This window comes from Uranotaenia lowii, chromosome 3, assembly GCF_029784155.1.
Source record: "Uranotaenia lowii strain MFRU-FL chromosome 3, ASM2978415v1, whole genome shotgun sequence".
Classification (NCBI taxonomy): Eukaryota; Metazoa; Arthropoda; class Insecta; order Diptera; family Culicidae; genus Uranotaenia; species Uranotaenia lowii.
Genome location: NC_073693.1, coordinates 312,123,800 through 312,147,614, shown reverse-complemented (window position 1 = coordinate 312,147,614; position 23,815 = coordinate 312,123,800). Strand labels below are relative to the sequence as shown.

The following is a 23,815-nucleotide window of genomic DNA, read 5'->3' as shown; positions in this document are numbered from 1 at the left end:
TTCATAATGGTGAAAAGTTTTGTTTGAAAGAATTTTTCGGTTATACGCCAAGTCACTGGGCTTATGTTCATAAATTGCATATTTTTCCCTTTGTAGCGGGGATAAAAAGCTGTTCTTGAAGGGAAGGATGGAAGGACGACAAAAAAATCTAACTATGATACATGGCAAAGTGGGCAAAGTTTGTCTATTCGATGGGGCAGCAACAAGAAGGAAAAAATAAATCGACTGAGAGCTGCAAAGTTGAATAAAGGAGAATAAATTGTTCTTGCGCTCTATAAATCGACTGCAACTCATTGATGCTTGCCGGAATACAGACGGGAAAAAAGTTTGAGCCAGTGACAAAACGGATTCGACAGTTTTGTTCAGTATGAGTTGCACGTTCTATTGTTTTTGTGCTCAATGAAAAAAAAAAAGTTCATAGAAGTTTTGATTACAGGAGACAGAGTTTTCACATGAAGTACATTTATAAAACTTTTGCTTCAAAAAATGTCTTGATGTGTTATGAATAAATTTCTAAATTGAGGTTATAACAAGATCTGGATTAATGGAAAATTACCACTTTGATGAAACCATTAAAATATGGTAATCCGCAAGCAACATCGACATATGCGTGCCTTTTTTAATCGACCAAAGCAGAAAACCGCGGCTCCTGTTTACTGGAGTAAATTCCAAGTCGTTCAAGAGGGCATGTTCAGTGGCTTTTCGTGCATATCAAACGGATGTTAGGTTACACATACACCTGGGTAATAAAAAACCACTTCCAACTACCGTGTCACGGAATCAGCTTTGGTTTTAATTTGCAAGGCTTTGCATTTAACTTCAAGCTAAGAGGTCAGACACATGTGCTTCTTAGAATACATTTACAAAAGGACGTAATTAGAATTCAAAGCTCTTGAGGAGCAAGGCGAATTTCACCTAAAAGTATGAAACAACTTGAACTCTATTTAGATTTCATAAGGGAAAAAAAAAATCAAAGTCAAACGAATAAACAACTCGTCTTGACTAATTAACTGCAAACGGTTTTTTATCGACCAAAACCTCAACCAACAACAGTAAAGAAAGTCTGAACCGAGCCGTTCACACCCTTGCATTCAGCTTAGCAGAGCCCTGTACTTATCACTTAATCAGGGCGGCCTGCTACAAGTGAACATGTTTTCCATTTCGAGCCCCCTAACAAGGCTCTCGCTTTTTTGTGTGCGGTGTTTCAAAAAAACAATTTCTTTCCTAACCACAAACACGAAGGCTTCTCGTAATTTGTGCCGTACGGATGAGGTCAAATATCTACCGCTACAAGTCTGTTTTCCCTCAGCTTAATGTATGCAGAAATCAGTTCTGTAACAAGATTTTGCTACCGACGACGACGACGACGACGTTAAATGCTTGGTTTACTTTTCAATTACTGTTGACCACGATAAGGTTCTCGATGATTTATTCGAATATAAAGCTGTAATTAAAAAAAAAGAAACTTCTACTAACTAATTGCGGTACTGTTTAGATTGATTTTTTTTCAGTGTTTATCAAAATAAGAGTGCTAAAACAATGCTTTTTCAAAAATATGAAAAACCCTCCCTTTTACAACTCTCTGGAGCCACTATAAGATTCTACCTAAACGCAATAACACCAGGTTAATTTTAGCCAATACATGATACGATTTTTTTTTTGAGAAATATTAGATTTCGGTATGAAGACGAGTCTTTTCAAAAGGCTGCCTCTAACTGTTCTTTATAAATCAGAATTGAGAAGAGATAAGGGAAACTCCTTTTTTTTGTTAATTTTTTTAAAGAATTTTACTCCGCAGGAGGCATGAGTCTTAAATAAGAGGAACTGCATCGGGGTGTTTTGAGAGAAGATTCATCAATTTATGGTATCCGATCTTGGGCCAAGGCCTTAAAATTACACAATTTTTGAGTTAAGATCTAGTTAAGGAATAAAATTAATACAGTTATTTCCGTTTAAAAAGAGGCCTTTTTTGACTTAGAATTACGTCTTACGGCATCACTATAGGGGGATAATCAGAATTTGAGAACGGAACTCTCTTCACGAAAAAAGCTTCTTCAACGAACACTACATCTAAAGGATTATGATGTCGTGGTCGGATTATATCACACGGACGGGCTATGCCACATGGTCGGAACATGTTGTATGGTCGGATTATGTTACATGGTCAAATTATGTCACACGAACGGATTATGTTGCATGGTCCGATTATGTCATATGGTCAGATTATGTCCCATGGTCAGATTATGTCACGTGGTCGAATTAAATTGTATGGTCGGATTTTGTTACACAGCTGAAATAAATTGCATGGTCAGATTTTATTGCGTGGTCAAATTATGTTCCAGAGTCGGATTATGCACCATGGTCAAATCACTGATAAGCTGATATAAATCCCCCTGCGTAGGAGAAAAATATTCATCGCCCAGAGCTTCTTGCGCCAACTAGCTCATCACTCCCTAAGCTTCGTTTCCCGATCATGTAATGATACCAATAGCTAAATTTCGATTTTTTTGGAAATCATCCAACTTTCATTTGACAATTTGCAAATATTTTTTATGAAGAGTTATGTAACTCAGTTATTTTCAATCAGAGTTTAAATGTATCGGATCAATTCCATTCTAATTGAAGAAGAGTGTATGATCTTTTGAAAATTTTATCCAAAGGGGAAATTTGAAGAAATTTCAGATCATCTAAAAAGTATATTCTCTAACGTGGCCGTAGGAACGGGGGGGGAGGGGTTTGCAAGCGAGAGATTTTACTCTACACTCAAAATTTTTAATTTAGAACGAACCAAATTTTGATAACAGAGTAAGGTTAACGAACAGTCACAATCTAGAAAAACTAATGCCAATACCTAAAAACCCACATCCGAATCCAAAATTCTGCTAAACTTTTTCAAAGTTTTCTCACTTTAACATTGAAATTCAAGTCTGAATATTGAATTTCGAATTCGGAGGTTCTGATTCCATAATTCCCATAACCAAAAGTGTATTTATGGTAAAGTTTTTCGAATTTTGGATTCTGTACCCAGTTCAGGATTGATGATTTTTAGTTCGAATAATCATAAGAAATTAGAAATGAAAAGTTGCTTTGAAATCCTGGTGCATTTTCAATATTTTGATAATAGTTTTCTGAATATGAAAAAAAAATTGTTTTATATTATAATTCGAAATTCTTGAACATAGTTTTTACACAAAATTTAAAAAAAATTAAGCTTCAAATTGGCAATCCAAAATTTAAAAGTAAGATTCAGATCTTTGTAAAATTTATATTTTAATTCTGATTCACCATGCAGATTAAAAATAAATAATTTAAAAAGTAGATTTGGATTAAACCTGAACCAAAGAATTTAAATAATAAATTCATGAATAACGGCTCTATAACTTTGCTCATTAAATTCTAATCTGGAATAAGATTCGGAAATCGTATGGAAATTTGGGTACAAATTCAAAGCACAATTTTAGAATTCAGGTTTAGAATTCATATTCAGAATGCAGATTCAAAATAAAGAAAAAGATTTAGCTTGTAAATAAATTTTACAATCTACATAAATTGTTGAGCAATGCGAAAATCATGAACATAACATATTGCAGACCAAACGAAAAATATCGTTTTTTCACTTGCCAACAGTGTGCTACACTTCGAAGTTTAACTCGAATTGACTGAATTCAAGTGTTAAACTTTATTGGACAAAATTGAACACATCAATTGCCGTTACTTAAAAATGCTTAGTTTTTAAAACTTAGTTCAGGGGTTTCTGAGATACCGAATGCCGAATATCTGGTTTTCTCGTCTTTGCGGTTCTTACTTAATGTGTTAAAATTGCTTGTCAATTCAATTTCCAGATTTCAATTATTTATACAAATTTAGTTTGTAAATAGAATTCAGCTGAAAATCGCAAATAAGAGGTAGAATTTCAGTTTTTTTGTTATCCTCAAAACCCAAATATTTAAAAAAAAAATCATCTTACGAATTTTCATTATGGAACCGATTCTTTACGAAAATTTTTACTGTTAAAAAATATCTTCACCTAAAAATTTTGCAAAGAATTCAATATTTTTCCAGTGTATTGTTCAACATTATTAACATATTAAGGACACTAAAATTTGTCATTTTAAGTTTCAGGAACCAATGAACAAAATACTGTGTTATGTTACATTTTGTAGAATGAGATTTTGTTATAAGATTCATTTGAATTATGTTAATAAACTAGTGGCAAGCGAAAAAAACGAGAGATCTCGTATTTGGTCCGCAATGTATTGCAGTTTCATACTAAAATCTATGATTTGGTTCATTAAAATTTGATCCGAAAATCTGATGATTTTTAATCGCATATTTTTTTTTAATTTGATTTATTTTCATCAAAAGATAAAATCTTTGAATTTGTAAAATCGTTTGGAAGATTAAGCTTCTTTGATTTGAGTATAGAATAAGTTTTTTTAGAAATGAAAGACTCTCCTTAAAAAGTTTATTTTAAAACGAAATTAACTAAGTTTGATCTACCAGACTCTTGAACAAATTCAAAGATTTTAACCATCGATGAAAGTGAATTTAGCTCATCTTTTAGGTTTAGGACCAATTTTCTAAAATTACAATTAATACGAAAACTTTAAGTACTTAAAAATAAACAACCATATAGTTACAAACTTTATTTTTTTATTTTTTTTTGTTTTCGTGCATTATTGGGCAAAAAATCATTGATAAGAATCAGTCATCAAAACCCCCCCCCCCCATGAGTCGGTTCTTCCTACGGCCCTGTTCTCTAATAAAATGCCAAGACTAAATCGTTCACCAGGAGATCCTTTTTTAAAGAACTGTGATTTTTTCCTCAATAAGATAAAGAACATTTTCGCTTAGAAAGTGTTTAAATCTGTAACTTTTAATTCATTTGCTAAAATTAATTCTTAAAAACTGTTTAACTTTAATTCAATCATATTACGAAATTATGTTTTAAATTTTAATATCCTATTAATTGGAATAGTTTTTATTTTTTTTAAATATGAAGCATTAGTTTTCATATGTAGGCTCGTTTCAAATATTGTTCCTCAAATTTCAAAGCTCAATGAATCTAGTATATTTCAACCATCGGGACCTTTTTCACAAGGAAAAAACATAACAAAAATTGAACACCATAGCAACTTATACTTTTGCACGCAGAATAATTGAACCTTTCTAAAAATGCTTGGTAGATAATGAAATTTCTATATATTTTCCTACGTGTCATTAGAACACGTGGAGTAATTTTTGAATGCTAGCGCTCCATCGCAACCAGTGTATTAATCACTTACTAAGCAGTTAAGACACGAACCTTTGGTTGATGGAAATGTGGTGCAGAGTTATGTATGTCAGTTTAACAGTGGTCAAATTATGTCAAACGGACGGGTTATGTTGCATGGTCTGATTGTATTGTATGGTCCAATTATGTCACATGGTCGGATTATGTCACATGGTCAGATTATGTCACAAGGACAGATTATGTTCCAGGATCGGGTTATGTCACCTGGTTGAATTATGTAACATGGTTGGATTATGTCACATAATAAATTTTTTTTCATTTTGACACTGTCACGTTTTGAAATTGTCGTATACAGATCATGGGTCGAAATATTTCAAACGACTTCAAATTTTATTCAAGCACTACACTGCCATTCCAAGCAAGACTATCCCATGTGACCTTTGGGTCATCTCCACTTTTTTGCTGGAAACGGTTTCTTTGAGTGTTAACGTTCGAATTAAAACACAAAAAAGTATACTTTGTTTTGAAGTTATACGAAATTTGTATCAAGGTGGTTGTCTCTATGTTGATAGTTCTATGTAAATTCTATGAAAAAATAAAAAAATTGAAAAAAAATCTGTTAAGATGAGTATAAACTGTTGAATTTATTGTTATTCACTAAAAGAACACTAAAATAGAGGGCGGAGTCGGAGCGAGAAGCCTTAAGTGTTTTATTCAGAGAAATTTTCACAAAACACTTTTCGGTAGGCACTTCTTACAGGAATCATGCTCAACTATACATTTTTATAAACAAAGTGGAGCGAATTTCTCAAATTGCGATTAAACTTGAGTTTTTGGGAAAAATATTAACTTTACGAGCTTTGAAAATGATAGAAAAATTGTAGCCGTGTGACAGTTTTGCGTAGAACTAGCATCGGTACGCGTTCTGATTCTACGCAAATGTGTCACACCGAGCATTTTTGGCTCTAATTTTTTGTTTTTTTTTTTTGTAAGAAATGTAATTTCTTTTGGCAGAAAACATTGTAAAATGATTAAGTTGAACTGTTCACTACGAAAAAACTGTTGGTAAATTTTTATTTTAAGAGAAAAATTGGAAATATATCTAATATTTCAATCACGTTTTTCTCGTTTGCACGTTTTTCCACATGAAACAATCTTGCTTGGAACGGCAGTACATTGCCAAAAGAAAATTATCGTTATTCAACGTTTACGACCGCATATTTGCCAAATTACTACCTCCTCTACTTTTGATTTTTAAGACAATAATGTAGTTATCTTTTGATGAAAATTGATGAAAATTTGAAGGTTTCGTAAGAAATTTTCAAAAGATTTTTGAAAGATTTTTGAAACTTTTTTGAGATATTTTGGAAACATTCGTAGTGCATTTTTAAGCAACTTCGGTTAAAGTAAATAAACTTGCCAATCAATTTTCAGACAAAAACAAACAACTTATGAAATTCGATTCAACTGTCAGACCGTTGTATTATTATTTTTAAATAATTTTGAGATCATACTTCATTTTCCAATAGTTTTTAAGCCATTTAGAATCAGTAAGACCAAGTTTTGTAACAATATGACGATTTTGAAATCATTTTAGCTCAATTTTTAATAACTATTTAGTTGGAATGCTTTGAAAACAACTTAAAACTTAATTCAGCATAATTTTGATACTTTTTCCTAACAATTTTGAATCAATTTGAAACCATTTTCAAAGCAGTTCCGAAGCATAAAAAAAATCAAACTTGATTGAATTTTTCAAACAGGATTGAAGTCTGATAAAGATGGACTTAAGAGAAATATAAAAAATACTGATTGAGCAATTTAAAAATTGAAACAAAGTTTAACTGAACTGTTCAATGATCCATTAAATCAAATTAATCCAAAACATTTTAAAAAAAACTAGAGATATTTCTAAGAATGCTTTCAAAGTGTTGAAGATTGTTTTGGAGTAATTTTATGCATACGGCATGACAGTTTTCAAATAATTGTCATTCATTTTGAGAAAGATTTAAAAACTTCAAATTCGAAATCTGAAATTTTCGATGTTGGTTGTTTTTGATTAAGAAAAATTTTATACAATTACTATACTAAAACCAAAAACATGTTATTTCATTCTTCACATAAAAGATTACTACCGAATAATGACCCAACGATAAATTGAAATCTTATTGTTAAACGCTTGAAATATTTAGGGATCAACCTATATGAAATTCTTTCTTGGAGTCGTCACACAAAATATCTAGAATAAAATTCTCCTTTTTGTGACATCCTATGGAAATTGAGTAATTCTGTGTCACAACATGTTTTATTGAAATTTCACTTTACGTTTTTTCACTCTCATTTTAACTATCTTATTATGATACGGGGAAGAGCCTCCTTGTCATATTTCCAAATACTTCAAACTCCCCTGAATAGATGCTTGAAAAATATTATAGACTCCCTTTGCTCTTCCTTAGCCAACAGTTCTACTACTTAAGATCTCATAAAATTCTTCTATCAAACGAGCTTTGTGATTTACAAACTTTTATATGTATAAGTCTATGACAATTTACACACCAATTACAGTAATCAAAACATTAATTTTAAAACTGGATTGCGTACTCATAACACTCGCAAGTCAGATTTTCTACAACGAAGTGGATCCCTGATTTCCTTAGGTCAAAGAAGAATCTCATTTATTGGTGTAACAAAGTACAACGCTTTTCCTAATGAAATAAAACAACCAACAACCGTTCCACGTTTAAAATCAAAGTAATACAGCTATTAAAAGAGAAATTCAATCGTTAAAAACTGCCGATCAGATACCAGTTTTCTTCTTTTCTTATGACATAATGTGCTACAAAAAAAAAATAATAAAAAATAACTTAAAACAAACCTAGGACCAAATTCAAATAAACAAGAACAAAATTTAAGTATATCTAAAAATAATAAAAGGGCAAATTATAGAAACTTTATGAAGAATTAAATGAAACAATAAAACCAAATTTGAGATTTATTAATCCATGTAGTATTTAATTTATTATTATCATTACTTTTCCCCGCACTATAATAAAACATTTGAGTTCTCAGCATGATTAAATTTTTGCTCGCGTTTTATTTTGTTATTCCTCGTTGCTGCCAGACGTGCTGAGAACAGAAGCGTCCATTACCAGGGGGCACAAATGATCCTTTTAGTTTGAAGGAGTGTAGTGGTCCGCTAAAAAAAAATATAAATATTAAAAATTAACTCATAACAAACATAGGACAAAATTGAAATAAATAAGAATAACAATTTATAATGATAAAAAGGCAAATAATAGAAACTTAATATAGATGATTGAATGAAACTAAAATGAAATAATAAAAATAAAATTTGAGATTAATTTTACCGGATAAGTGAGGAATAAATCAAGAAAGAAAACATATTTCAAACACATTTGAGAAAACTTTCAGATAAGTTTCAGAATAAAATTGATAAATTTGCTTCAATTTTAAATTGAGTTGTATTCACATTTCAACAAAATTTCAAACAAACGGGGAATGAACAGAACAAATAATCATAGTTTTAATGTTCAACTGCCACTAATTTAAAAATTAATCGTTGATTGAGGAAGAATTCCAAAAAAAACTCGAGATTAGTTCATGACACATTAAATCAAATTTAAGATAATTTTAAAAAAGTATAAAATAAATGAAAGAAAATTTTTATACAAAATTGAAACAAAGCTTTATTTTTTTTTAATTTTGAAGTAAATTTTTTCAAAAGAAGACTGGGCAAATATGTAAGAAATTTTGATTTGAAATGTGCAAAACACAGTTCAAAAGATCTTGACGAGACGAGGAAAAATCACTTTGGGGCTAAAAATATCTACCGTAGGAAAGCAAAAATTATAATACAAAGAAATTTTGGTCAATTTAAAATAAGTTTAAATTTCTAGAACGGCAATTTGGTTTTTGGACGGATGAGCAATATACGATCCAAAATATTTTTACGAGGCGAGAAATTTACTATCTTGTCAAAAAACTCTACCATGGGAGAAAATGTTATGAAAGAAAAAATTGTCGCTCACAAATTATTTTTACCCGTATTCGAATAAGAGAAAAAAAAATTTCAACATTTCTATGTATAGTAAAGATTTTTTTTTTTAATTTTTGATGATTGAAGTGTAAATTTTGGCCTTTAAAAAAACACAAATAAATGAAAAAATGAATTCACTTTATGCATAATACGTTTTTAAGCCAACGAATACTGCTTCTTTGTGTGATTAAAGAGAATTTAAAAGCGATCGATTGTAAATTACGACTGGCAAATGAGTGAAATCAAGTCACAAAAAAAAGAAAATTTTAAACTTAACCAGGAAACTTTTATGTTTTTTCTAACAAAAAAAGTTTTGATTTTCTTTGAAAATGACGAGACAATTCTGAAACATCAAATTTTATAGAAATCCATTAAAACCCAGCTAGGTAACAGCGCAAATTAATAAATTCACGTCACAACATTTTATGTTTGTAAATTTTTTTAGCAGAAATTTGCTGTGAAAGATGTCTTTGATCTCCAAACGGTCGGATTTTAACAAATCGTTTATCCCTTGGATTGTTTTTTGACACGTTCATAATAAAAAAAAACAAATTTACTATAAAAAAAATATTTTGTTTGTTAAGTATTCAAATATAGAATGTTGGAAACAGTTGTTATTGAAACAAACAGTTCCTCAATATGATGAAATGAAAATGTGAATCAAAATGAGGAAAAAGTTGGAAAAAAATAATCATTTATCAAATTGGAATAACATAATAGGTATCACTTTTAAAAGTGTAAACAAAGCATGAAGCTTTCAAAAAATGGTTCAGAATAACTTGAAATTTCGTTCACAACAAGATATGATACAAATTTATTGTTACCTCGTCAGATTTTGGCAACACCTCCGAATATTTTGTGTTGCCAAAATCGAATGTTGCTAAAATCGAGCTGATTTTTTTCTCATTTTTTTTTTAAATTATTTATACAAAAAATTATTAAAATTATCATTTAACTAATTTCAAGTCAGTTGTTTATATATTTTAAAAATTCCTTTTTTTTCATGTTTTTGATACATCAAGCGTTTTTTTTGTTTTGCTGATAATAGGTTTTTTTTGTTATATATGTTTTTTTTAATTGTCCATAACTTTTAAGATATTTTTCGTTATTTTTACTTTTAAGTTTGAATTTGTTTTTCAAATTAATAATATTTTATCCTATAAAATGTTGTTCTTCAAAACTGTTCGATTTAAGCACATGTTCCATTATCGGATGTTGCCAAAATCGAATGCTGCCAAAATCGAATGTTTCCAAAAACGAACGGGATCTGTATTTAAAAAGTTGCTTATAAATTTGTAAAAACAGAGCGATAGATTGAATTCTTCGAATATAGCAGGTAAAATGTAGAAAATTTAAAACAGGATAGAAACATTTGTAATATAAAAAATATTTGAAACGAATATGAACAAATTTCAGATAAAAATACGAAAGTTCTTAAAAAAAAACAAATTTTACCAAAATTTTTGAACTTTTTTGACCCACATTAACCTCATCTTCAAAGTGAAACATATTTTGAACAAATTAAAGTCAGTTTTGATTTGAATTTGCAACAATCAAGCGACACACTCAGTTAAATTTTAAATAACAATATAAAATCAACTTGAAGTAAGATTTAAAAAAAAAATTTAACAATCTTGGGCCTAGGACATAAAACAAGTAAATTTTCTCATGTTTGTATTTCTTTGAGTTGTTTGTTTTGTTTGTTTTGTTTGTTTTGTTTGTTTTGTTTGTTTTGTTTGTTTTGTTTGTTTTGTTTGTTTTGTTTGTTTTGTTTGTTTTGTTTGTTTTGTTTGTTTTGTTTGTTTTGTTTGTTTTGTTTGTTTTGTTTGTTTTGTTTGTTTTGTTTGTTTTGTTTGTTTTGTTTGTTTTGTTTGTTTTGTTTGTTTTGTTTGTTTTGTTTGTTTTGTTTGTTTTGTTTGTTTTGTTTGTTTTGTTTGTTTTGTTTGTTTTGTTTGTTTTGTTTGTTTTGTTTGTTTTGTTTGTTTTGTTTGTTTTGTTTGTTTTGTTTGTTTTGTTTGTTTTGTTTGTTTTGTTTGTTTTGTTTGTTTTGTTTGTTTTGTTTGTTTTGTTTGTTTTGTTTGTTTTGTTTGTTTTGTTTGTTTTGTTTGTTTTGTTTGTTTTGTTTGTTTTGTTTGTTTTGTTTGTTTTGTTTGTTTTGTTTGTTTTGTTTGTTTTGTTTGTTTTGTTTGTTTTGTTTGTTTTGTTTGTTTTGTTTGTTTTGTTTGTTTTGTTTGTTTTGTTTGTTTTGTTTGTTCTTTAATGTATTCGTCGAACTTGCCATGACTTCGTTGTTTTTTCTTGAATTGGTTAGAAGGAAAATTCTCGTATGTTTGGGTTTAAGATAAAGTGTAGGTAACTACAATTTCGCCCACATTTTTCTCCCTATTGTTTTTGACCACGGAGCCCAAAGCAAAGTTGTTTTCAAAATTTGACCTTGGAACTCTTTCTTTTATATTTGTTTGTCGATCTTATAGAAAAACGCCAAACAGCGGCCGAGTTTTATGTTTGCGTCTAGACAATTTCCCAAACAGGCATCGAAGACTGCTTACCCTTGATCAAAGAAATACCTTCAGGCCATTTGCAGAAATCTGGGTTGAGTAAAACAATAAACAAAAATATTTCGGATTCAGGCTGCTTGCTAGAGTAAACTTTTCTCAATTACCCCCATTTTTGCAGACGATAAATAAAATAAAGAGTTGAGACGGCAGAAAGAGAAAAAAAAGCTGAACGAATACTCACACAGCACGTGTAGGATGATCTGGCTGGTTGCCACCTGGCCGACGCCATTGTTGGCCGTGCAGATGTAGGTGCCGCCCTTGTGCCGGTCCATGTTCTCGATTACGTAAACCGACGAAGTGTACTGCTCCTCGCCTGATGATGTTGGCGTCGTCCAAACAAGTTGCCAGAAAAAAGTGAAGAGAAAAAACAGAAAAACGGGTTCCAGTTAAAAATCTGCACCACAAATAACCCCGAAAAAGCACCGTTTCCACCCCCTGAAGCTGGAAGAGGATATTTTTTTCTGCTTTGTTTGAGATAAACTTTTAAATCTGTCCAGCCCCTCCCCTTTAAAAGTGGTGAGGGTAGGAACCACTTTTTACTGCCCAAAGAGTTAGAGGCGAAGCTTACCATTCGGAAGGAGATTGTTTTTCCGAGTCCAGGTGATGTTTGGCATCGGATTACCGGTGGCCGAGCACTCCAACCTTACTGGGGAACCCTTCCGCACCTGCAAATGGCCGCCGGAGGTCACGTGCGTTATCTTCGGTGGGACTGTGAAAGTGAAACAGAAATTAAAACAGAAATGATGAGTGCCTCCTCGCTTTTGGGTTTTGGTTGGTTTGGTTTGGAGTAAAAGTTATTGCTTTCAGCAAACTTCGTTCAAGGTTGCTAATTTCTCGGAGGTACCAACTGGAAGCTGCTTAAGCATCAGTTTGATAACGTCCCGAGAATGATGATGATAAATTGCACGGTAATTAATCGTTCTTGTTTCTCAGAGTTCGAGCGGTTAGTTTTCGTGAAAGTTATCTTCCTAATATAAGGTAGGGGTGGTGTTTAATATGGAAAGACAAATTTTCTTGAACAATCATCAAAGATGTGTGTGCTATGTGCACACATTCAACGAAGAGCTTCCTGTTTCCTTGCTCGCTTTCTAGCTTTTAGAAATGTTTTGTTAAAAAAAGCTTCTGAAGAATTTATTTATCTTCCAAAAACATCATTAGGTTTTTCTTTTAAGTTATCTTTCACTTGATTAAAACAGAAAACAAAGTTTAAAAAAAAACTTCAGTACCATCAGGCCCTCCGGATTAGAGGGATTAAGCGCAAGCATTATCAATTTTGAGTTAAGTATATCAATTGATTGTTCAAATATCAATCTAGAGCTGATAGAAAACTCAAATTTTCAATTTTATTTTTAAACCCGTTTGATACAATTAAAGCTGCACGAATTCAAAAAAAATTTGCTCAAGAGGTTGAAAGTTTCTATATATTTGATATGGGCAAAAAAAAAATTTGTCTTTCAATAAATTAGATGCTTTTTTTCTTTAAATAAAATTTCAACGCTCAAATTAGAAAACTCTTTAGCAAATGCATTGTTTTAAAAAGTTTTCCATCGTGAAAATTATTTTCTAATTTTGTTACGACAGACTTCATTACACAAATTTGGCTCACTATTTTGAAGATTTTATGACATTTTTTTAAAATTTATGATTGAATACGAAAAATTGTGAATGTAAACGAAATTTTAAATGAATTATCAAAATGAGACGCCTCCCTCTCACTGGATGAAGGAAGGGGTTCTTCCAAAAAAAAAGACAAGTGTTTGGGTAGCTCAAAAACAGCAAATTGTATCACATTCAGCATGGAATTCGGATACGAAGAATATTTCCATGAATATTTGATAACCCTCCTTCCTTCCAGTGGGGAGTAAAGAAGGATGAGGGAGGCTCTCTTACAATTTTGTACCTAGTTCGAGAACTAATCAAGCAAATGGAACTAAAGGGAATGTGTTTTTATACGAAATATGTTTCGATAATTAAATAACACCTGACCTTTTTTCAGTGAACAGATTGGAGAGAGGGGGGCTTTCATACAGCTTTTAGTGCACATCTCGAAAACTTTTTGAGCAAATAGAGCCAAATTTGACAGGGAAGAGTATTTGAGTACAAGAAATGATTCTTTGAATATTTGAAACCCCACCATCTTTTCAGTTATCCAAACAGAAGGGAAACATTGTGCCTAGAAAGGCTCCTTGAGACTCCTTCTTTCTTCCATTGGTATATAGAGAAGGAAAAGAGGAGCTCCCATACATTATGAGGGAATTTGACTACAAAAAAAATATTATAATTAAGATACGAAAAATGATTCTTTTATAAATAGATCATGTTTGGCATAATAAAGTAATAAAATAAATTTAGAGATCAAGGTTCACGTTCGTAATGAGAATAAATCAGCTTTGTAATGCAATTCGAAACTCCAGTTGCAGCTATCATTTTAGAGCGGTTGTTTCGGAATTATCTTTTTATATGATTTGTAATGAAGCCTACAAAAAATATAAAATTAATATTTCTTTTATTTCATTGCGGTCTGTCTGTTTTTCTGTGTGTTCACTAAAGACTTGGAAACAGCTGGTCAAATCATCTAGAAATTTAACATGTGAGGGTTTTTGGTGCCGGAATTAAGAGAGTGGGGGCTTCCAAATAAAATTAAACTTTAATGTGAAACAACCTATACAAATTGAAAGTGATTTTCATGAAACCTGCCAAATTCACGCTCATTTTTATCACGGTTATTGTTTCGATTTCATCACGCTTTTTTTTTAAATTATTTAGAAACCACTTCCAGGACCTTAATTTTCATTCTAAAGCGTAGAAAGTCTTTCTTATGATATTTTTTGTATGGTTTATGTTATGGTATATAATAAATAAATAATATGAAAATGTCATTGCACTTCTTACCAAAGCTGTACAGCGTTTTAAATCTTCATTTGGATTTTGAAATCGAATGAAATTATCGCCCTAAGTATTTTAAAGTCAGTATATGCTAATGTTGTTTTTTGTGCTTAAACAGCCGCTCTTCAATACTAAACTTTTTTGGTTTTGCGAATCAATAAAAGATATGGGTGAATTCAAGCGTTTTTGAAAAGAGATAAGTATTATCCGATTTTTTTTAACATATTTATTTGAATGAGTGTCTTGCGTAATTCTGACTGGGCAGCCTTTAGTATTGTCTGAATGGATTTTTTTTTATCAAGATGATATTCTTCTAGATTTGCCTTGAAAATTTTCAAAAGAGACTCAAATTTAAAGTCTAAGTAGGACAAAGTTCAAAATTATTTTAAAAGTAATTAACTTTTCAGTAAATCAAAGGTGTGAAAACTAAAACATTGAAATATGAAATTTGCAGAAGATAATTTTACGTGCAGGTTTCTTTGAATTGTTTTTAAAAATCGACATGAGAGATAACAACTGTAAAATTTCCATAAAAAATAAATAATTCACTTTTATCGGATAAATACTATCAAACTAATATTTTGAATGTTCTGACTTCAACAAAAAATATTTAAATTCATTAAAAGAATAATAATTTCAACTGCAATCGATCCTTTGTGTTTATTAAACTTCGATAATTACATCTAAAGATTAAAATTGATTTCTGCAAAGCGTTTCCACTACTTAAAACAAAAAAAAAAATCTTTTAAGAAAATAAAAATACATTTTGTCACTTGAATTTTAAGCTTCTTCAAATTCATAGTTTCGCCATTTTAACGGGGCGTTTTCAGTTTCTTTAGAGCGTGAGCATATCATAAAACTATTGTACTTTGAACGAATTTGGTACACATCTAAGATTTAAACTAATGAGATGACGACTTTTTGTAAAAAAAAACCTGAGGAACATGGAGTATTGCACCAATTTTACAGCTTTCAGTTGATTATCTTTAAAATTTAAAAAATAAAATGATTTATTGTATCTGAAACTTTTCCATTTTTTTTATAATGGGGGCTCACATTCCAATTTATGCACTTGCAATTTTTTCTGCACAAATTTATGCATGGATTTTGAAAATAAATTGATCACAAAAATCCTTTTTTGATATTTCAAGATAATTGAAAGTTTTTTTTTTGCTGAAAAATGTTAAAACTAAGGCCGTGCCAAAAATCGAGGGCCAAAAATGTTTTCAATACTTAGAATTCTTACAATCCTTAATTATACAATCTTCAATCATTGTAAAAAATCTGAAATTTATTCCTTTACTGGAAAAACCAAAACTCATTTATTTGGAATAGTTCATAAAGAGTCATTTTTCGGATTGAAAAGTAAAAAAAAAATGTTATTTAAAGACAATTTAAAAAAAATCAATTTCAAATAAGGAGATTAAAAAACCAAAACTGAAAAATTCGGTTTTAAAATTTTTATTTGAGAATTGAAGCTCTTATTTCATTTGATTTTTTTTTTAAATCATAATACAGGTCGGACTCGATTATCCGGAGTTCGATTATCCGGAATTTTAGACTCGATTTTCCGGAATTTTAAAATAATTTTTTTTTTATTTTCATTTTGATTTTTTAAATAATTTAGTACTATAATTCACAAAATAATATTTTTATCAGCTTTGGACGGAGTTAGGGGGTTCAGGGACTAGTATAGTAGTTGTACTTCATATTAAAACTCGGTTAACCACAGTGTATTGTTCAAGATCAAACTCATTAACTCTATAATACATAATATAAATATGTGGTCAAGCAAGTACGTAGCTAGGAACAGGAGGGGTAAGAATAAGAGTTGTCAATGTGTTTAACTCTCTACATCCCATGGTAGCACAAGTGATCCAAAACATTTGCGTCTTTATCAAGTTTGTAAATCTACTATGATGCAGTCAATAATTGTATAAACTTCCTTGTGTACTCATTGTGCTTGTCTATAAGCCTTCTTGAAATTTAGATATAGTTACTATTGATAAACAATCTAGCAACTATTGAAACAATCAAAAACTTTTTTCAACGAGTTTCAACTTTTGAGGCCATGGGAAACAACTTTTGTTCAAGCTCTTTCCTTACAAAAGCTTTTTTGTTGTTCAAATATTTAAACAAAATTCGTGGGAAGTAACGGGTTAATTATTTATTATCTAGTTTAATTAATTATCGATTGTCTTCGGTTGAAAATGAGTGGATTTTGAAATGTATTTTAGTTTATTTACAAAGTATGATCAAATGTACAAACATGAAAGTAGTAAGAAATAGAGGGACTTAAGCTAGGGTGTTATTTCAGTATGTTCCTCTTTTGATATTCTTTTTTGTTACATTCTCATTTTGGTTAAATAAAATTAATATTTCTTGTCAGGAAACTTCTCGTTTATTTTAGCTTAAAAACAAATTCATTCATTGAATAACGAAGCATGAGAACAAAAATCACTTCCGAGATGTGTCAGTTCAAGGTAAAGTGAAACTAGTAATTGTTTAATATTACATATTGGTTTTTTTTCTTATCACGACTTTACCCCTTTTTCCTATAAAAATGATTTCTGGCTATACGCCACTGCATTTTTCAAAAATAATGCACAAAAAAATTACAATTTAACGTCCTCAGACTGAAAAAAAAAAACATTTTATTATGATTCGATTATCCGGAAGATTCGATTATCCGGAGTGAAAAAAAAAAAATCGATACTCCGGATAATCGAGTCCGACCTGTATTTTTGAAAAGTCAGGTTATATACAGTGACCGAAACAAGAATATTACCAACATGTGCTTTGCTTGTTAAATCATGAAAGATTGACAATCGTCAACATTTTTAGCTACGGTTTGTTTTAATTGTACAACGGATAACTCAAACTCAAGTATAAATTCACTTTTTTTTCGATGGGACAATTGGCGTTGAGGACCAAAAATATGAAAAATGGAGCAAAAAAAAACCGCCTATGTTTTTCTACTAAATCGAGATAAGATCTTTAAATTTAATATGTTTAAGTGTGTGATATTATTTCTTTGAACTATTTGAATTTATAACTGCATTTTAAGACGATTTCAAGTATTTCAACAGGTTTTAAAGGGTTTTTAAGAGTTAATCCCAGGAATTCACGAATTTAAAATTTGAGCAATAATACTTTGTCAAACTGGTAGAACTCTTCATATACATACCTTCCATTAAAAAAAGTTGAATTAAACCAATTTTCCAGCTTTTAGTAGTAGATGGCAGCACCATCATGCTGTTGATCGCAATTGAGGCCCATTTTCAATTCAGGTATTTATTTTATTCTGGTCATGACATAAGTTCTTTGTACCAGGTGGAAAGCTTAGACATTCTAAGATTACTAAATCAAATAATAAGAATTCAAACAAGCTAACTAAAAAGGGAATTTTTGGATTGGTAATCTCAATAATTATGAAATTTCGGATGAAGTTCGATGGATCAGATGGCTATCAGTTTTATTAAAATTGTCTCGGAAATTGAGATGAGCAAAAACTCTGGCGGTACTAAATTCTTGAGCTGGTGAGGTTATGCACATTCAGAAAGGCTTTCTTTAACGTGAACTCCAACAAAACTGTTTTGGAAAGACACGTCAAAATGATAAAGATGGGCCTAATTAAAATCATCAAACCGATACTGAGCCTTAATTTGGTTTGACATCAAGAAAGTCCTGCCATCTAAGACTTGAAACAAGAATAAAGGTATTTCGGATACCGGCCTGTTTTTTCTGATTCGAATTCACCCCAGAACATTTTTTTCATCATGTTAATGCAGATATTAAGTAATTTGATAAGTTCAAATGACAAGTTCATGAGTACTTGAGGGGAAAACCCCCCGTTAAAAACTCTGGAATACATGATATCGCTCCATAAGGCAGTTATTTCTTTATTCAAAATAAATTTTCAGAAATAACTTAAATTTTGGAGAAAAACATCGGTGGTTCTTCTCTTTTCTCATCCTTTTCTCACATTTTAAGCACTCATCACAAATTTTCCATCAAAAAAAAAAGTAATATTTATGTTTGACTTATCCGTTATACAATTCAAAGCAATTTGTGGAAGAAATTTTTGACGCATGTCAATCTTTCATGTTTTAACAAGAAAAGCACATATGTAGTGGCAGGACCGTAGGAAAGACCTTCTCATAGGGAACTAGTTTATAATCTTTATTCGCTCAAGAATATGGGAGATTTAGGTCACTTGATTATGGCAAAAATATTTTTTTAAAGAAATCTTTAAATTTATTAAAAAAAAATTCTATGCTCCAATCAAGTAAGATAAATTAACCTACTTCTCGGAAAAATTTAATGATTTTTTCCATCGATGAAAATTGTAAATCAATTTTTTTTAAATGAAAAAGATCTCGATCCAAATTTAAAATTTTAGTTCAAAATTTGGCTCTTGAAAAAATTGCATTATTTTAAAAAGTTACTCTATCCGTCAAGAAAATATAGTATTTCCTTAAGATTTTAATGTTTTTTTTATCAGTGAATACTGTTTATTAAAAAATGAATAAATGAATAATATTTTAAAATAATTTAAATAAAAAATCAGTTTTTTCACCAAACAAAACTATCGAATAAACTCAAATATATTTTTGATTTTCAGTAGCATTTGGTAAACAAACTAACTGGGAATCAAAATTTGAAATTTCGAATTTGATTTACCCGTCTATCTTGTTAACGATCTATTACTGTTTGAATTCTTTAACGAAATAGTCCGAAAAATTTTGATAATTAAACTCATTTCTAAGCCGAATCTGAATCTAAATTTCCAATAGTAATTTCGAATTCGAATTTTTAACCTGAATTCAAAATTTAAACATTGAATCTCATTGCAAAATTCAATACGATTTTGGAAATGTACAAAGTAAAAATTGCAGATCATAATTTTTAAACATGATCCAAGAAGTGAAATTCTTTTAAGGGCTTTCAATCACGAATCTTAGATTCAATTTTTTTTTTTGGTTTGAATCTTAATCCAATTTTTCCTTTTATAATTCTTAATCTGAATTTTAAATCCAAATAAAAAAAACAATTTCGAATGATCAATCTGATTTTAAGTTTTGAATTCTGGATCACCAGTTATTAGCTCTTGAAAATTGATTTTCGCATCTGAAAGGTGAACAAAGAGTCAGAATGGTTTTTAATTTCCTTTTTCATATTCGGAAAACTATGATCTAAATATTGAAAATGCATTTGAGTTTCGAGTTTTTAGTTCGGTTTTTTAATCCCTTAAACCCCTCCCCTCATTCCTACGTGAATGTGTAGTGGTATTATTCTTTTTCGGCCACTGTAAGTTATATAATTTGATACAAATTAGCATTTTTTCCAAATTGGTGCATTTATTGAAACAATTTAAGACGATAATAATTTTTTTCTTTTTCTATATGTCACGTCCTGTGACCTTTAACCTTCACGAGGTCAACGACCTTTTAACTTGGAGGTGATACCAGACTTGACCTTATCTGGTCAGGAGGAACAGCTAAAGAAACGACTGTTTGCTAGGACTTCAAATATACAACTGAACTTTATTAGGACCACAGTTCAAAATATTCGTCTCATTCAATGAAAGCTGAAAGGAACGAAAGCTCAATGTAGCGCATCTCGCTTTTCAATCGCAGTGAAGCTTTTCCATACTCAAAGCTATTCGAGTTCATTTATGCTGTCAGTCATTTCTGTCTGAATGAACACTGGAGAGAAACGTCAATCAAATGAGTGTAACTGACAGAAAGCTCTTTCATTATTCAGTGACTGAGCTACACTGAAATATTCATATTCATTTGAAAGGTGAAAGTCCAGCAGTGAAGTCATAATGGAAAGTGAAGGTGCGTCAAGTTCGAGTGTTAGGAAACGACCAACGTTTGCCGAACTGTGCGGAAAGTATGTGCGGCGTGAAGGAGCTTTGGCATATTGTTTGCTAGAAAAAGAAAGGCGGTGCAGTTATGTGCAAACAAAATACGACTGCTAAAATATGATCCGCCACTTCCGTTCCCAACATTTTGAATCTGCTTGTGCTGCTGGATTCTTTTCGGGAGAAGTTCCTGTGAAGCAGAAACGATCTGTGCAAAAACGTTTGGTGGCTATTGACCGGCAGATAGTGGTCTCCTCATGCATAAAATTAATTTCATTTTATAACCTTCCATTGAGATTTGTGAAATGGGAAGGATTTAGAGAAATTTTTGATCCAATATCCGAAGCGCTTGAAATCACCCTTAATGAGGCTAAGGTAAAGGATCATATTAATTTGTGCGCAAACCGGATCCGGGATCGTATCAAGGACGAGATGCGTGGGAAATTAATTTCACTTCAAGTGGACTCAACATGCAGATTGAATCGACACATTTTGGGAATCCATTCAACATACCACAGCGAAAAATTTGGAATGGTGACCAGAACGATTGGTAAGTATACCAATGTTTACCTTAGAAGTTTATTTAGATATAATGTTTTAGCTCTATAGCAGTTCAATTTATATTGCGTAGGTAGTAGCGTAGTAGGTACTATATAAACATTTTGAACGTAGATTAATTTTAAGTTTAACAACTTTCAGGAATGGTTGAAGTACGAGAACGCCAAACAGCCAGCTTTTTGAGGGACGTGATTTTGGGAACTTTGACTGACTACAACGTGTCATTGGATCAAATATTTTCCGTCACAGTCGACAACGGTGCCAACATGGTTGCAGCGGTCAAAAATATTCAGTCAGATTATGAGCTAGCGCACATTGAAAAATTGATTGAACCGGAGGAGAATGGAGACATGTTATTGAGTCATTTGATGGAGGAACTAGTAAATGAGTTGAGAAATGAAGTCAATTTGATACGATGTGCAGTTCACACTCTCCAGCTCGCCATTCTGGGATTGGTGAATAAATCTAATGAGTGCGTAAGAATGATCACCGAAAAAGCTAAAAAATTTAAGAATATTAAATACAAAGCATCATTCGACGCTAGTTCTAAATCGTACCCACCGGTTTGGGGCTCAACGCGCTGGGGTGGCATCTATGTCATGATGAAAAAATTTATTGATCAAAAACAATTTTTCATCGAACTCGGGCAGCAGTTTCCGGAAGTTGGTAAGAAATTAAATTGTATATTCGAGAAAATTTCATATTTAATTTTAAACACAATTTATTTCAGAAATTTCTTATGAACAATGGGAGTTTATGAGAAGCTATGAAGAAGCATTCAAGCCACTTTACGAATGCACTACAAAAATGCAGAAAGCGCATATATCGCTTTCTGAATTCTATCTGCAATGGTTGATGGCCATCAAAGACGTGAAATCATGTCAGAACAACCGTTTCGCTGATGATATTTACAAAGCACTCAACGATCGGCTGCTTAAACTGCGCCAATCTAACGCATTCAAAATGGCGTTATATATGGACCCGCGGTTCAATTTTCGAGGATCAGGTCTTTTCAATAGAAGGGATAAGGAAGAAATTCAAGTGAGTTTGATTTTTATTTTAATAATTATAGCCTTAATTTTTTTAGTTTTCCAGGAATTGGTTTTAAACACTTGGAAGAGGCTACAGCGTATACAAAATCCTAGTGGGAACGTAGATAGTCAAGCTGCCATTCCTTCTGAAAGGGATGAATTTGATGATTTTATGACTGACCTCTTTGGTGGAGCTATTGAGCACGAGAGAGAAAATGTTGGTAATAGTTTTCTTCAACAGCTGAAAGCCATTGATGTGGAGCCAAGGCAGAATCATCGATATGATGTCTACAGCCATTGGGTAGCTTGGAAGCAAACCCACCCAGAACTCTACGCAATTGCCATGGTGGTTTACGCTACTCCATCAAACCAAGTGAGCGTCGAACGAGCTTTTAGTGCGTTAGCTTTGGTGCTTTCTCCCCATCGCTCTAACCTTGGAGGAGGTGTACTACAAAATATTTTGGTGGCGAAACTCAATAAAGAATTGCTCCAGGAAGAAATCCCAAACCTTTACGATTGGAAAAATCAGGAGTAGATGAGTTTCTGTAAAATAATTTAATTCGTTTTGATTAATTTTTAAAGATTTGTAAATACGTTTTTTTTAATTTGGCTAGATTTAAGTTTTTGAAAAACACTTTTTTTCATGAAATATCCGTTAAGTTATTTTTTAAAATTTAAACTCAGCTTTTGTTTTGAATTCTAAGCCACGTGAAATAAATAAATAATCTACTATTATTTGCTTGTTTTTATTTATTTGCAATCGTAAAGACAACATTTCATTAATTTCAATAATTAAGATTGCTGAACAATTTGTTGTGAAGTTCAAATTTTGAATTATGAGATGTCCATTAATCGATTCAGTATTAGTGATAAATTTCTGATTCAGAATACTATTTCTTTAAATTAAAAAAGCTTTTTATGATAATTACTTCCATAATATCCATTGATCAAACTACAAAATAAGAAGCTTAAATCAGTTCAATATCAGAGAATATCGTCAAATTAATTATCAGACCCAAAAAAAATCAAGACAAATATTTAAAAATTTGACAAAATCTATTTCTTTTTTGATTTCTTGTGCAAGGGAACCATGCCATCTGCCCCAAGAAAGAAACGAAATTGACAAAGAACGAGATCTCATATGTTTAACTTATTTAGCACTGGACAGAAATTATGGTCAAGAAATCACCGAAATTTGCAAAGTGAAAAGGAAAAATTAAACCACAGGAAACCCCGTAAGAAACAATTGCTGTAACTCTTGTTCATATCTTCTTCTATGGTTCAAGAAGTTTTTGCCTATTTTATATATAATCCTACTTTTCGTATCAGATTTATCACTCAACACAAAATCTCTGACTGGACTGACATACACATTTGATTCGCATGGAATACGATAATTATGAATTTTTTCCTAAATCAATAGAAAATATTTAAAAGCTTACCTTAAACAAAATTGTTCAAAACTTCTATTAAGAGAATGATCCAAAATGTTAGTTTGAATTAAGGCATTTTCCAACGGAACCTAAAAAGACATAACCCTAAATTAAGAATAATTCCAATGAGCTTTATGTTTTTGAAACGAAGTATGGATATTTTTCCAGCAGCCATTTCTGTAATATTTCT

At 31.1% G+C, this 23,815-nt stretch overlaps 1 protein-coding gene across 1 annotated transcript in view; it reads right to left on the bottom strand.

Moving 5' to 3' along the window:
* Positions 1 to 16,692, bottom strand: part of LOC129753736 (neural cell adhesion molecule 2-like) — a 68,663-nt gene extending 51,971 nt beyond the window's left edge. Inside the window, exons 1-3 of the mRNA XM_055749580.1 lie at positions 16,689 to 16,692; positions 12,417 to 12,557; positions 12,030 to 12,161 (exon numbers count right to left, since the gene is read on the bottom strand). Coding sequence (XP_055605555.1) covers positions 12,030 to 12,161; positions 12,417 to 12,557; positions 16,689 to 16,692 — 277 coding nt within the window. The remainder of the gene's footprint in view (positions 1 to 12,029; positions 12,162 to 12,416; positions 12,558 to 16,688) is intronic.
* Between the last annotated feature and the right edge of the window lie 7,123 nt (positions 16,693 to 23,815).